The sequence below is a fragment of the Emys orbicularis genome, chromosome 7, assembly GCF_028017835.1.
Source record: "Emys orbicularis isolate rEmyOrb1 chromosome 7, rEmyOrb1.hap1, whole genome shotgun sequence".
Classification (NCBI taxonomy): domain Eukaryota; kingdom Metazoa; phylum Chordata; order Testudines; family Emydidae; genus Emys; species Emys orbicularis.
In genome coordinates, this window is record NC_088689.1 from 128,037,851 (window position 1) to 128,052,217 (window position 14,367).

Consider the following 14,367-nt stretch of genomic DNA (forward strand, 5'->3'; position numbering starts at 1 on the left):
TCTTTACACGTGAGTCTTGTTCTACTGGCACTGGTTGACTTTTTTCCATCCCTTTTTTTGAGGATACAAAAACGTTCATAAGAATTTGTTTTCATTGAACCCGTTTCACTTTTGTTGGGCAATAGATCTCTCCCCAGAGAGCAGGATTTTCCCCTGACCAAACTAATTTTTTTTTTTTTATATTAAATTGTCTTGACATTATCAAAGTAAGAAATGTGACATTTTTAAAATGAACCTCCCCCAAGGTGTCCAGCGTGCCCATCCAATGGGCAAAATCAAAAGGCCGACATGGAGGTAACCTACAATGACAAACATAAGTGTCCAATATGGTAGCTTATTCATGGCTTTTTAGTACTGCTTGATTAAGAGAACCTACCCAATTACCTCCTCAGAATGCTAGGTTAAGGGCACCGCTTATCTGAAGAGAATGTGTTTGCATTACTGAATTAGTACCTGATCCTAAATATGTGCTAAGCACTTACAGCTCCCATTAACTTCAGTAGCACTTAGGAATGCACAGTACCCCTCAGGATCAGGCCAGCAGAACGCAGTTAACAGTTTCCAATAGAGTTACCTTGTTAATTACATCAGCTGCAACGTTAGCTCAGTCTTTCAAGTCCAATACCTGGTGTGTGTTGTATGGTTTCTCATGTTTACTAATCTTTGCTCAAATTACTCTCAAGAAGAAACTCCACATTTAAAGGAGATGGTGGTGAGCAAAAGAATAGCTGAAGCCCCTGTGATATGGCATTTCTTCCTCACACTAGTCTACTACTGCTGCAGTTTTTCTTGCCAGAGTTGTAGGGTGTATTTTCTGATATGGACCAATAACTTCCAGTGCATGTCTCACACTCACTAACTCTCCTTCTAAACATACTGATGTATTTAGTTTTGAGGGTGATGGTTTGTGCGTGTGTGTGTGTGGGGGGGGGGGGGAGGGGTGTTATTCCAAAAGCCATGCAGCACTTCCTTCAGCAGCCATTTGTGGAAGGGTCTCTAGAAATACTGGCCTCGCCCTCTATGCTTCCTCAATCCATTTCCCACGTGGGTATGTACTGCAGAACACAAGCAAACCCATGTGTGTAGGGATGGGGCAATAGTGAAAAATATTCCCTTGTGGCAGTAGGCCTTACAGTCTCTGCCAGAGAGACGGGGTGTGTCGACATATCAGGAATGTAGCTTTCAAGTGCTTAAGGACAAGATTAAGGCAAATCTATGTATGGATCCATACATAGTCTCATATTTTAACTACTGTCTAACGTGGAGGTTGTCTGTGTTCTTGATTGCTTAAGAGTCCGCCTCTCTTATCACATCTTGTACTCATTTATAGTTGCTTCCATTTCTGGCATTGTTCGAGAGACAGCAGTGTTTCAAGGTAAATTAAAATCAATAAGAAGCAATTTCATTTGTTTTTAACTACGAGGAAGGGCTTTTTCAGTAAAACTCTGTACGTTCAACTAAGTCACTTGGTTCATTCTAGCAAGCTAATTGCCAAGCCCCATTAATTCTTATACACACCCAAGAATATTTATTTTCCAGTGCTCCTAACAACATGTCAAATATGATTGACAAACAAACATGTTTGTTTGTCAATGGGAAGTGAAGAGAGTAAAGAATTTTTTTTCTTGGCACTTACAGGTGATTTTAAAACAGGATTTTTAAAAAGGAAAATCATGGAAGTGTTTACGGAAAGGTGCCCCATGGATAGCTCTTGGCATACGAATTATACCACGGGTGCAAGCTTCCCTCACCAATGTCCCTGCAGAATGTTGTCCAAGCATAACAGCCAGTGGCAAGAGGCCAGTCTAGGGCTCCATGTGCATTCAGTCCTTAGTTGCTCTGCCGAGACTCTCAATCCACTTTAGACAATATGGACCAGCTCCTCAAAGGTCTCTCCCAGCTCCCTAAAATGTGTCTCCTACCTCCCATTGATTTCAGGTACCTAAATACCTTTTGATGGTCTGGTCATATATGTCCACCTTACAAAATCCTATGTAAAAAGCTGTCATTCCATTGTCAATCACATCTTTTTCACAGAGTCACTGAATTGCCAGTAAGAACCAAGTGGCCTGGATCAAATTCAAATTGGTATTTAGACTGAGATAATCCTAATTTCCTGTCTGTTGCCTGGTTTAGAGTCTGGCTAATAGGTTAAATCATTTAAAAAAACAAACAAACAACACAGAACTGGAAGGGACCTCAAGAGGTCATCTAGTCCAGCCCTCTGCCTCATGGCAGGATTAAGTATTATCTAGACCATCCCTGACAGCTGTTTGTCCAACCTGCTCTTAAAAATCCCCCAATGATGGAGATTCCACAGCCTCCCTAGGCAATTTATTCCAGTGCCTAACCACCCTGACAGAAAGCTTTTCCTAATGTCCAACCTAAACCTCCCTTGCTGCAATTTAAGCCCATTGGTTCTTGTCCTATCCTCAGAGGTTAAGAAGAACAATTCTTCTCTCTCCTCCTTGTAACAACCTTTTATGTACTTGAAAACTTACCATGTCCACCCCTCAGTCTTCTCTTTTCCAGACTGAAAAAATTGCGTTTAATCTTCCCTCATAGATCATGTTTTCTAGACCTTTAATCATTTTTGTTGCTCTTCTCTGAGCTTTCTCCAATTTGTCCACATCCTTCCTGAAATGTGGTGCCCAGAACTGGACACACTACTCCACTTGAGGCCTAATCAGCGCAGAGTAGAGCAGAAGAATTACTACTTGTGTCTTGCTTACAACACTCCTGCTAATATATCCCAGAATGATGTTTGCTTTTTTTTGTGATAGCATTACACTGTTAAAAAACAACAAGGAGTCTGGTGGCACCTTAAAGACTAACAGATTTATTTGGGCATAAGCTTTCGTGGGTAAAAACCTCACTTCTTCAAATGCATCTGAAGAAGTGAGGTTTTTACCCACGAAAGCTTATGTCCAAATAAATCTGTTAGTCTTTAAGGTGCCACCAGACTCCTTGTTGTTTTTGTAGATACAGACTAACACGGCTACCCCCTGATACATTACACTGTTGACTCTCATTTAGCTTGTGGTCCACTATGATCCCCAGATCCCTTTCCGTAGTATTCCTTTCTAGGCAGTCATTTCCCATTTTGTATGTGTGCAACTCCTTGTTCCTTCCTAAGTGGAGTACTTTGCATTTGTCCTTATTGAATTTCACCCTATTTACTTCAGAGCATTTCTCCAGTTTGTCCAGATCATTTTGAATTTTAATCCTATCCTCCAGAGCACTTGCAACCCCTCCCAGCTTGGTATCATCCACAAACTTTACAAGTGTACTCTCTAGGCCATTATCTAATTCATTGACAAAGATATTGAACCAAACTAGACCCAGAACTGATCCCTACAGGGCCCCACTTGATATGCCCTTCCAGCATGACTGAACCACTGATTACTCCCCCAGAACGGTTTCCCAACCAGTAGCTTCATCTAGGTTGTATTTCCCTGGTTTGTTTATGAGAAGGTCATGAGAGAGTCTGAAAAGCCTTACTAAAAATCAAGATATACCACATCTACTGCTCCTCCCGCCCCCCATCCACAAGGCTTGTTTCACTGTCAAAGAAAGCGATCAGGTTGGTTTGACACGATTTGTTCTTGACAAATCCATGCCGACTGTAACTGATCACCTTATCTACACAAAGTTTTTTTTTTTTTTCCTTTTTAAAAAAAAAAAAAAAAGGAGAGTAAGACTGCATAACAATGGTCAATAGTGACTTGGGAGATTTCAGAGATGTTAAAGGCACACAGCATGCCTTACAATAAGGAGGTAGCTTTACAATGAGAAACCAAATGAAGATGTTGCTCCACATTTCACTACACCTATAAAACAAAAACCCTCCAATGGTTAACGACAACAAAAATTTTAAAAAAGGCCAAACCATGCAGACAGGCTCTGTTGAAGGATCCTAGCTTTTTATGAAGACCCTAGATACTGGCAAACCAAAATAATGTAGACTTGGGATTTTTAAAAAACAAAAAAAGACAATTACTGTATTTTAATTTTATTAAAAGACATGCATCATAGTTACTGTTATGTTCTGACCAAATTATGATTCTTTGTGAGAATCTCATTCAACAACTCCCTGAAATTAACAAAATCCCTAGTTTTAATATGCAACATTTTTCAAGATAACCCTTTCCATCCCCCACTATGAAGACAACAGGGCAGAATCTCAGCTGGTGTAATTTGTCATTGCTCCATTTAACAAGAGGAGTAATGACAATTTACATCAGCTGAGGATCTGCGCCATGTTAAGGAGAGAGACATTATATGATCACACATTCGCACCCATAGCTTACAAAGATAACAATGAATTTATTCACAGTAAACAAAAGAGGAACACTTTACTATGCATCAACAATGTAGTAAGAAACAATTAAAAAAAATCAGTTTCTGAAACTGCTGTCACTGAGCCCACACAGTTAACACTTACTTAAATAGCTAAAAATTCAGGAAGGTGTTGCTTTGAAATACAAACAGTTATACGGAAGCCACATAATCTGATGCAAAACCCTCGGGCACAGAAGAAAGGAAAAATAAACAACTAATTTTAGATCGTGAGTACTCTCATTAGTGAGTCTCACCAATTAGAATATGATGCAACTGCTGTCAGGCAAATGTTAGGTATATTTTTTAAAAAGTGTTTAGAATATTTATGCCTAAATTATTTTACTGTAAAAAGAATATTGAACGTAATTAATTGGTGAGCAATATGGAGATTCTGACCCGTTGAACTAGTGCTCCGGCTCTCTCATTTCACTGGTTAAATGGATGCTGTGCTTGAAAGGTATTCCTGCACTGTGAAGCCCCAGTTTACAGGTTTTACGGTTATCCTTTCTGTAGTAGATCCAGAATAAAAATTTCAAAAGCACCTAGGAACCTTAATCCCACTGAAAGTCAGTGGGACTCAGGAGCTTTTGACATTTCTACCCCTAGTTTTTCAGGTCAATGTAGATCCGCACCAAAGTTTTCAAGAGCAACAAGCAATTTTGGGTGCCTCAGTTTTCAGGTGAAGAAAACTTAAATGGGTCTGATTATCAGAACGTCAGAGCTCAGCATTTGCTGGAAAAAAAAAAAAATCAGCACCCACTATGGGGTCTGAAGTTGGACCCCAAAAAATTGGGGCAAGCAAAAAAAAGCCACTAGTCACTTTTGGAAAAATCTTGGCCATCTGAGACCACTTCTTTATGAGGTTTTTATTTTGGAACTCCCTATTAATGGTTGCAATACCTCTTTAAAATGGCCCTTTCAACATCCTAAGTCGAAGGAGCGGAAGCTAGCAAGAGTGTCTCTCCAATTGTACAGGGCTGCGTTTAGAACGCTGTGCAGAATAGAGCACACAAACCAGCAGTCTTTGGTGGCACTAAATGAGTATCCTTGCTGAAGGCTCAGATCATTTAATGGGTCCAGTTCACCATTGCCTTGTACCGCACAATCATTGTCCCGTACTGGCACCAGCGCCAAGCGAGTAACACTGCAAAAATCAGCACAGAAGTGTTTTTACATAAACTTTGTAGTGGTGCAGAAGACTACAGAATGAATCTGACCTTTTTTGGACAGGGGTTGGGAGCGGGGTGGGGGGGGGTTCACGAGTTGTGCCTTCTTCAGTTTAAGTCCTTCTGCATTCTTTTTTAAGCCTCCTCTCTTCAGAGAGAGACTAATGCTTTTTTTTTTTTTAATATTAAAAAAAAGGAGGTGGCACAGCCAAGGAGCAGAAATGCCAGTTTTAAGGCTTGAGAATGATGAAGGGCAATAATCTAATACTTAAGCGCTTTTCTGTGGACACATTCTGAAGCACTGTTTTGATTAAAACACTGGTGCATTTTATCAGTCTCTTCCCCTCCAAAAGTGTGGGGGGGAAATCCTGTACTACTGTCCATTTTGGTGAGCAAAAGAGATCAGATAGCATTCCTCTTTTTCACTAGAATAAGCTGGCTGTCAGAAGAAGAGCTCTAAAAGCATTCCATCGAAAAGACTGGCATGCTTTTGAATCAGAAAAAAGAACCAACAGCTGCCACATGACCAAATAATGGCCAATATTTTGCTCCCAAATACCAGTGCAGCTCCCACTGGCTCCAGGTTTCATTCATCAAGTATCTGTGAGCACAGAAACGGCTATTCAAAGCAGTTTTGTTAAGCTAAGTAGCCAAGTCTCAAAAATCTAGATTTTCCTTACATAGGTTTCCATGCTATGAATGCAAAATCCCTCAAAGCAGCAACTGGCAGAGAATACATGTACTTGGGCGTCACATCAACATTTATGTACTCAAGAGCTGCAGCACCCCGTATCAAGTGAGATTTCACCTGTCACTGCTGCTGGCAGGTGCACGCTGCAGCCAGGAGTTCTACAGAATGATCTAGCACTATCCAAATTACTGGATTCGGAACTCTAATACACCAGTTGCCAAACGTATCTAAATTTGTACAATGACGTGAAAAACCCCACCCATTACCTGATTTTACTGTTAGCCTCCCAAAAAACTGTGGCTAATTTAAATTGCTCTAAGGTGAACTTGTTCAATAAAAATAAAAAATAAATCCTAGGCTGAGAGGAAAGAAGCCATGCATCATGGTGATATGTCTCTTCTCCCTTTCCCCACACACATTCCTATTTAGTCACTTCCTGCCATTCCCCTCATTCCCATAAGAAAAAAAATATGGAAAGAGACAAAGGAACAGAAGCAGTAGCCATCTCATCCCTCACCTCAATTGCTTTGTTTAAATGCTCTTTCTCCCTCCTTTCACCTGTTAGCTTCTGGTGTGAAGGGTCATTATTTAGATTGTAACCTTGGCAGGGTAGGATTGTGTCTGCCTGTGTTTGTGCAGTAGCATCCAGCCCAATAGGGCCCCCAACCCGACCACATTACAAAAACCCCTATCAGCTACCTACATGCTTCCCCCCCTCCCCTTTCTTTCATTGAAGGAATATCAATCTACAAATGGAGAAACTAGGGCTTCCAACCAGAACAGCTGGTCTTCAATTGACCTTACCAGGTGGGCAATATAACAGGCTCCCCTCATTAGTACAGAAATGCAGTCTGAGCAGGACACAATAATTTATATTTTCCTCCTAACCTTGGCCTCCCAAACATTCCCAGAGAGATGCAGATGTCAATGTCAAGTGGAGTGACTCTCAGTTAAGTCAATGGAGTTACACCCAGGTCAGTATTATGTAAAGAAAGTAAAGCCTGCAGATTTACTCAGATAAAAAGTGAATGGCAGTTTGCTTGAGTTAAAAATATGGCCCTTACCTTTTAAACCTGTGCACCTGAAGACGTGGCTAAGTGCCTACTGGGATTTTAGGCACTTTTGAAAAAAATCCCACTAGGAGCCTAAATACCTTTTAAAAAATGGCTCTAGGGGTTCAGCAGAACAAATTTACTGAAATATTTAAAAGCACTGTATAATTAGGCCTTAAGAATGACTTCTTGCTGCCACGTGAGAGTATAAAGAATCACAATTCAGTCAGAACGTAACAGCAACTACGATGTATGTTTTGTAATAAAATTAAAATACAGTAACTTAAAAGCAAACAGAAATTAGTCTCATTCTCTCATAATTCCTCATATTAAGGTTATGTACTGGATAAAGTGCAATTTTATTACTATACCCATAGGCTCCCGAGCACATCATGCCACATGTTCGACTGGCTGCTAAAAAGCAGCCGCCAAGAGATTAGCATTTGTTCCAAAGATAGTTGAGATTAATAGTTTGAAACTTTTTTTTTTAATTTAACCATAAAACTCAACATTTAAATTAGAGCCAAACTTAACAATGCTTTCTTTCCAAAAGCTACCAGCATGTTAGTCCTTCAACGCTGATCAGAACAGGGATAGGATCTTCATCGTATTTTCTATAACTGAATAGACAATGAAAACTATTCATGTTACATAATTAAAGCCTTACACTTAATTTAAAAAAAAATTATGTAAGGAAAGTGTTGGAGAAAAACACCCCAGGTGAAATTCTAGCCCTATTAAGAGTCATTGACAAGTCAATGAATCCAGGATTTCAGCCCCGCGCTGCTGACAGAAAGTTGACACTCCTAACAGAGGCCACATCATATTCCTGGACAGTGAGATTTCTTAGGAGATGCTCCTCCACCTTTTCAAGGAGAATAGAACGGACAGTGGGACTTGGACAAGTAGGTCCTGGCTGAGTTGTCAACAGCAGCTCTCAGCAAGACAATCAGAAGCTACTGTACAAACTAGCTGATGAACAACATCAAGTCTCTATGCTAGATTATGCAAATCCTTCGTTAGTTCTGAGTAAAGGCTCCTCTTTTCCCAAAGTGTGATAGAAAGCTATTTGCACCAGTTTTCTGTAACATATTGAAGAGAAGGGGGGAGGGGCGAGAAGCACACACAGGATGCTATCTCACTTCTTCACCCTTAAAAAACAGAAGACCCAGAATAGGGCCTGATCCCACTAGGTGAGAACAATGGCTCTATAGAACCTATAAACCTCAGACAAACAGAAAGTTGCTGCACCACCACTATGTTTCTCAGATATCCAGATTCTACTCTTCTTCCCCCCCCCCCCCCCCAAAAAAAATAATAATCACACTTGCTGTAGCTGTTCATATACTCAGCTTCCAGCATCACTTAAAGATTTTACAAAGCTCTGTCCTGGCACCGTTAGCTGTGAATCAGCTTCCATACGTCTGCTAACAATATCAAAGCTCTTCCTTAGTTTTCTCTTCAGAAGCATACCAGCAAGCTCAGCGCCCAGTGCACAGGGAAAAAGAAGAGAGGAATATTTGACATTCTTTAGCAGCAAGGACTCCATTAGCCACTTCCTGGAACATAAAGCATATTTAAAAAGGCATTGAAAATAAGAGAATAATTAAAATGTAAGACGTGTCATCTTCATAAAAGCCATAGGACTAAATAAAGTCTTGGAGAGCCCTCTCCTGTACATTCCACATTTCTCTATGAAAGGGAGTGCAGGAGTACACACCTTGCTCTAGAAAATCTTGGATAAACAAGGCTAGTCTTATTCAGCACCTTTAAAGATTTTGAAAGTGGCATTTTATTAACTCAAAGGCACAAGCTCCTAGGAAACAAACAATACTAAAGATTTCTCTCCCCCCCCCCCAAAGAAATTATAGTCTTCATACTTGCTGAGTGAAGAACTAAAAGCCACCAACATCATGCCTTTAAAAAAGTTGGAGGCTGATATATGCTAGGTCAATACTGAACTAAATTTGTTAGCCAATTAGGTCATTTAGATTTTTTTTTTTTTAATCCACCTTTTACACATTTCTCCTAAGAAAACAGAAACAAGCTTCTAGCTCCATAGATGCCAGGTACTATACTAGTCACAAAATGCGGAACAGAACACAAACATTCCTTACCTCAGGGAAGCAGATTATTAAGGATGCTATTGTATTATTAATATTTAGGCCTTTTCTTACTCATTGACCCAATGAATTTAGCTGCATGAGTGAGCAGACCCCATAGCAACAATTGTTTTTACTTTATCTTAGTTTGATTTATTAACCATTGCAATTACCAGTGACAAGTTCACAGTTAAATGTACTGCACTAGCACTTCAGGAAGAGCAAAAGCTTCCAATATATTTTCCTCATTGTTACTGATGGAGTAGAGAACAAGACACTTATACAAAGGTAAAAATTCATTACAAGTCTGTTAGAGGACTGCAAAAGGTGAAAGGGTTTATTTTCTATATGACCTCAGATTTTATTTTACAATGTTAAATTGTCTGTTTTATGTTGCTTCACTAATGAAAGCGATTGGGGAAGGAGAGGGGGAAGAGACAAAGTAGTGATCTGTATCTCTTGTTTAAAGGCAGCTGGGAATAAAGTTTTTCTACATAAAACAAACATCTGCATTCGGTAAGCTTCTTAATTCAGGTTTTTAAAAAAAAATTAAGTAGATTTTGTTTCAGATAAATAGTTAATTTTTGGCAGGGATTCCCCATTAACACAATTTTGACAATTTGCCATTTGGTGTTGTCAACACTGATGTCCTGTTTTAGTCCCCTGAGGCGCTCGCTGCAGCCTTCCTGCCTCTGGCACTTCTCATGTACCAGGTCACAGTAGAGAAGGCTACAGTGTCCTTATTTGTCTTAATGTTCTAACTTGCCCAACCCACAACTGTGATCACTGTTTGGAAGAAAACCTACAATAATGAAATCAGCGAGGCCTAACATGGTAGCAGTGTCAAGAACTACAGCCACAAAAGCCTTCATAAGAAAATACTTTGTTTTCCAAGCAAAGCCCCATGTTGAACAGCATCTGTAAGTATTATATAGCTATTTCTCAGTTACTAACGTTGTTAAATCATTTGGCTATACACGGTACATGAACATGGGTATGCAAACACAGAGCATCTCTCTACATCAACCCATAATGCAAATATTATCTAGTTTTAACTCCATGGATATAAATCAGTTATTCTTACAATATTGTAATATTAAACCTACATTAGAGCTTGTTTTCCTGAATTGTTCTTAGAGCCTGCTTTCTAGATGTAATTACTGTATAATATACATCAGAACCAGAAAGAAAGGCACACTCTCATTGAAGTGAAATAGAGAAGAAATCAATACAAAGAAGATAAATGTTTTTTTCCTCAAGAGCTGCAGAATTTCAAACAGATAGAGGTTTTAACTCTCCGGCTTATTTTATTTTTGCTTGAAATCATTTTATCATCTGATAAGTTACTGGAGGTGATTGGGGTATACAGACTATTTGCTTGTGTCCTTGTGGGTATTTTAAAAGAGAATTGAAAGTTACTAGAAAGCTTCCAGAAAATGATTTTACTCTTCTCATGCATCCTGTAAGTGGTCCACAATACAAATTGCATCAGAAGGTCAGTGTCACAGCTTTTCATCTTTAATAGCTATGAAGACATAGGCTTAACTAACAAAATGAACAGAAAAGCAAGCAGCAAGGGCCTCCAAAAATATTCAATTTGCTCACTTTTCTGGAATAAGATACCAAAGTACGTTTTTAATATATATCTCCACACTTAGTGGTACCTTTTTGGACTTGGTTATTTAAATAAAAACAATCACATCTGGCTGAAAATTTTGTAGCTACTAAAGTAACGAGTAACACTAAGCAAAAGAAGTTTTTAAAAAAATAGTTCTGCTCTACATACACCCACTCCCCCCCCCCCCCCCACACACACACCAGCTTGTGCATTTGACAACATTTCCACTCCTCAGCTACTTCTCTGTAACAAAGATTCTCATAAGACAGGAATGGGGAAGACAGGAAAAAACCGGAGATATTTTTAAAGGAATGTACAGAGAAAGACAGAGATATACAACATTCTGGAGGGTGCTGGAAACTGGAGTCACATATGTACAGTTGACAGTGCCCCTTTAAAACTGAAGGGTGCACAAATAAATTCTGGCAGAAATGGGTTTTGTAATTGTTTGGGTAGAGAAACTGGTCAACTTTAGATCTTGATCTCCCCAGCTGCGTTAGGGGAGATTGTGTGGCTACTGAAAGCCAGCAGATGTGCAGACGTGGGAAAGTTATTATCACATACATTCTAGTTCGAGAGAAACTCAGGAGAAGTTCTGAGTAACTCATCAGAAGGGCCACGTCCATCCCGGAGCGTGCGTGCGTGTTTGGGGGGCTTTCTGGAGAGGGGACGAACGCAGCCGGTGACAGACAGAAGCTCAGCAGCGCCTCTGTGGGTGCATCTGCCTGACTGCAGCTTTGGGAAATGGAATAGCAGACCCCTCCAAAGCCTTTGACATTTTAACTTTCCTTAGCCATCACACACACAACACACACAGCAAGCGTCCTCCTCTCCGCAGCCTCCTGGAGGATTTTGCTTTTGACCTGAGCGCACTAGGCTGGAGAGGATGTGTTAAGGCAACCTTGGGGTGGGAATCCACCCCTGCGCCTGGCAGTGATGCGGGGAGCACAGCCCAGCGCCCCCTGAGGATTGAGGCTGTGGCCAGACCCCCCCACCACCCCGCATCCCCACCCGCCGGGGGAAGTTTCCGCATCAGGCTCCGCTGCCTCCCTCCTTGCCCGGGCTAGGAGCAAAGGAACCAGAACAGCTGCCAGGGTTTGTGTGCTCAGCTCGCCCCGAAGGACGGGCAGGTTCCGACCTTTGTCCCTCTGGCCCCGGGCCCCCCAGACCACATCCCCGGCCCCCAAGGTCAAGGGGACGGCGGCGGAACGCAGCCAAGCAGGGGCAAGGGGCGCAGGTGGGAAGCCCCGGGGGCGGCAAGACACAACTAAGTTTTGGGGGGGAGAGGATCGGGGTGCGGGGGCACCTCAGCCCGCCTAGCGGGAGCCTCCCCGGGGCACGTCCGGGCCCCTGGAGCTGGGGCGCCCGGTGCCATTAGCGCCCCGCAGCGCAGCGCCCCGAGCTCCGCCGGCTGCTGCCCGGCCCCGCTCGGGGCTCCACCGCGGGAAGCGCTGCGCCAAAGCCGAGCCCGCCGGAGGGGAGGGAGGGAGCGGGCGCCCCGGGGTGCCCATCCCTCGCCACGGGCGCGCCCCGGGGCAAGGGGCCGCCGAGGGGCCGGAGTCTCTCGCCGCCCTTCCCCGGTGCTGTGGGGCATGCGGCTGCCGAGCGGGCAAAGCCCAGGAGGGGCGATGGGAGGCGGCTGCGGGGCGGGCAGGCAGCTGCGAGCCGGGGGCCAGGCTCGGGCAGCCACGATCCCGCACCCGGGGGTAGGGGGCCTCTCCCGCAGCCGGTGCCGCTGCGAGCAGGGGCACCAGGGGAGAAGGGGAGAAGTTGGGCAAAGTGTGGCTGGGAAGCCGGAGCGGAGAACCGCCCCCCTTACCCGAGACAAAGCCCACCCCGAAGCGGGGTAGGGCAGAGACCAGTCCCCCCGTCCCGTCCCCCCCCCGTTGAGTCTCGCACGCCCATGGCTAGGGGTGAGCTGGTCAATCAACAACACCCCCCCACACACACTTTCGCCGGCTCCCCGCCCCAGCACACCCAGCCCCCCGGGGAGAGGCAGCAGCCACGCACCCTTGGGAACCCCCAGCCCCCCCACGGGCCAGGCGGTGCAGCAGAGCGCGCAAAGCAGGAGCCCTGTATTTTCAAACACACCCTCCCCCCAGCCCGCGGCCGGCGCCACTCACCGGGGAAGCACACCACATACTGGAGCACGGAGCTGGTGATTTTCAAGAAAAAGATCCACCAACACGGTTGCAGTAGCCTCCGCATGTCCAAAGGCGCACATCGAAAGGGGGCGAGGAGGGGGCTGGAACTTGTGGAGAAGAAGTTGCCGCTTGTCCTCCCCCTCTCCCCAGCCACCCACCCCCCCAAAAAAACCAGCCAACCAACCACACACACCAACCCCACCCCACGTCCCCGGGTCACCCGCCCTCGCCGGGGGCAAAGCGGGGGTGCTGTGGGGCCGGAGCAGAAGGTCCCGGACGCAGCAAGCGCCAGGCCCGGAGCAGCCCCGCGGCGGCTGGGTCGGCTCCCGGGGAGCGCTCAGAACTTCACTCCCCGAGCGGCGGCGGCGGCGGCGGCCGGAGGAGAAGCGCCGTGGCGGGGCTGGGGCTGGGGCTCTCCCTCGCTCCTCATGCAAGCAGCCTCCAGGGCCAAGCCATGGCAGGGGCAGGAGCCGGGGGGCTGGCGCAGGCTCTCAGTCCGTGCCCCGGGCAGCAGCGGCGGCTCCGCGGCGGTCAGACGGCAGCCGGGCGCGCTCCATTCCTCCATGCAGGACGCACCATGTGAGCCCGGCGCCTGGCTCAGACTTTAAAGCGGAGAGAGGGAGAGAGGAGGCGGGGGCGCGCGGGGAAAAGGGGAGTCGGGCTTTTGCGCGCACCCGGGGCTCTTAAAGGGGCCGTGCACACATTCCCCCTGTCTCTCTCTCGCCTCCAGTCCCTCCGCTGGAAACCCGGGAGGCGTTTGCATGTGAAAATAGGCGTGTGTGAGAGACAGCATCTGTTCGGTCTGCGGGAGCATGTGTGTGCATACGCACACCTGTGTGCGTAGACGGTAGACACACGTGTGTGTGTGTGTGTATGCAATGCACACATGCGCTCACATACTGTACATCTCGTTTCTCACGCCACACTCGCCTGCAAACCCTGCTGGCTACAGCCACACACTCACAGTCTCTCTCCAGCGCGTTCCTTCCAGCCGTTTGCAAATCAGGCCTGCGGCTGCATATTTTTTTCAATTTCCTGACAGCAGGGGGGTTTAAAGCAGTATCGATCTATTTGGCAGGAGCCTGGCTAACTACCGAGATACAATAGCAGACACCCGGACGGATGTTCTGCCGTTTTAATCTGATACATCATCATCATACGAAGAACGGCCAGAGACTTTTGCTGCTGATGTTTAATATTGTGAGGATCCTGATCTCCGGATCAGAGTTGAGGTTAAAGGGAGCCCATTGGAA

At 44.7% G+C, this 14,367-nt stretch overlaps 1 protein-coding gene across 2 annotated transcripts in view; it reads right to left on the reverse strand.

The window, feature by feature from the left end:
• The window catches only part of PTPRG (protein tyrosine phosphatase receptor type G), a 605,571-nt gene extending 592,360 nt beyond the window's left edge, over positions 1-13,211 (reverse strand). The window contains exon 1 of one of the 2 annotated variants that reach the window (XM_065407550.1): positions 13,094-13,211. In XM_065407550.1, the coding sequence (XP_065263622.1) occupies positions 13,094-13,178 (85 nt within the window). In that variant the 5' untranslated portion in view covers positions 13,179-13,211. The remainder of the gene's footprint in view (positions 1-13,093) is intronic. The other variant, XM_065407549.1, reaches the window with a different exon arrangement.
• Positions 13,212-14,367: the final 1,156 nt, after the last annotated feature.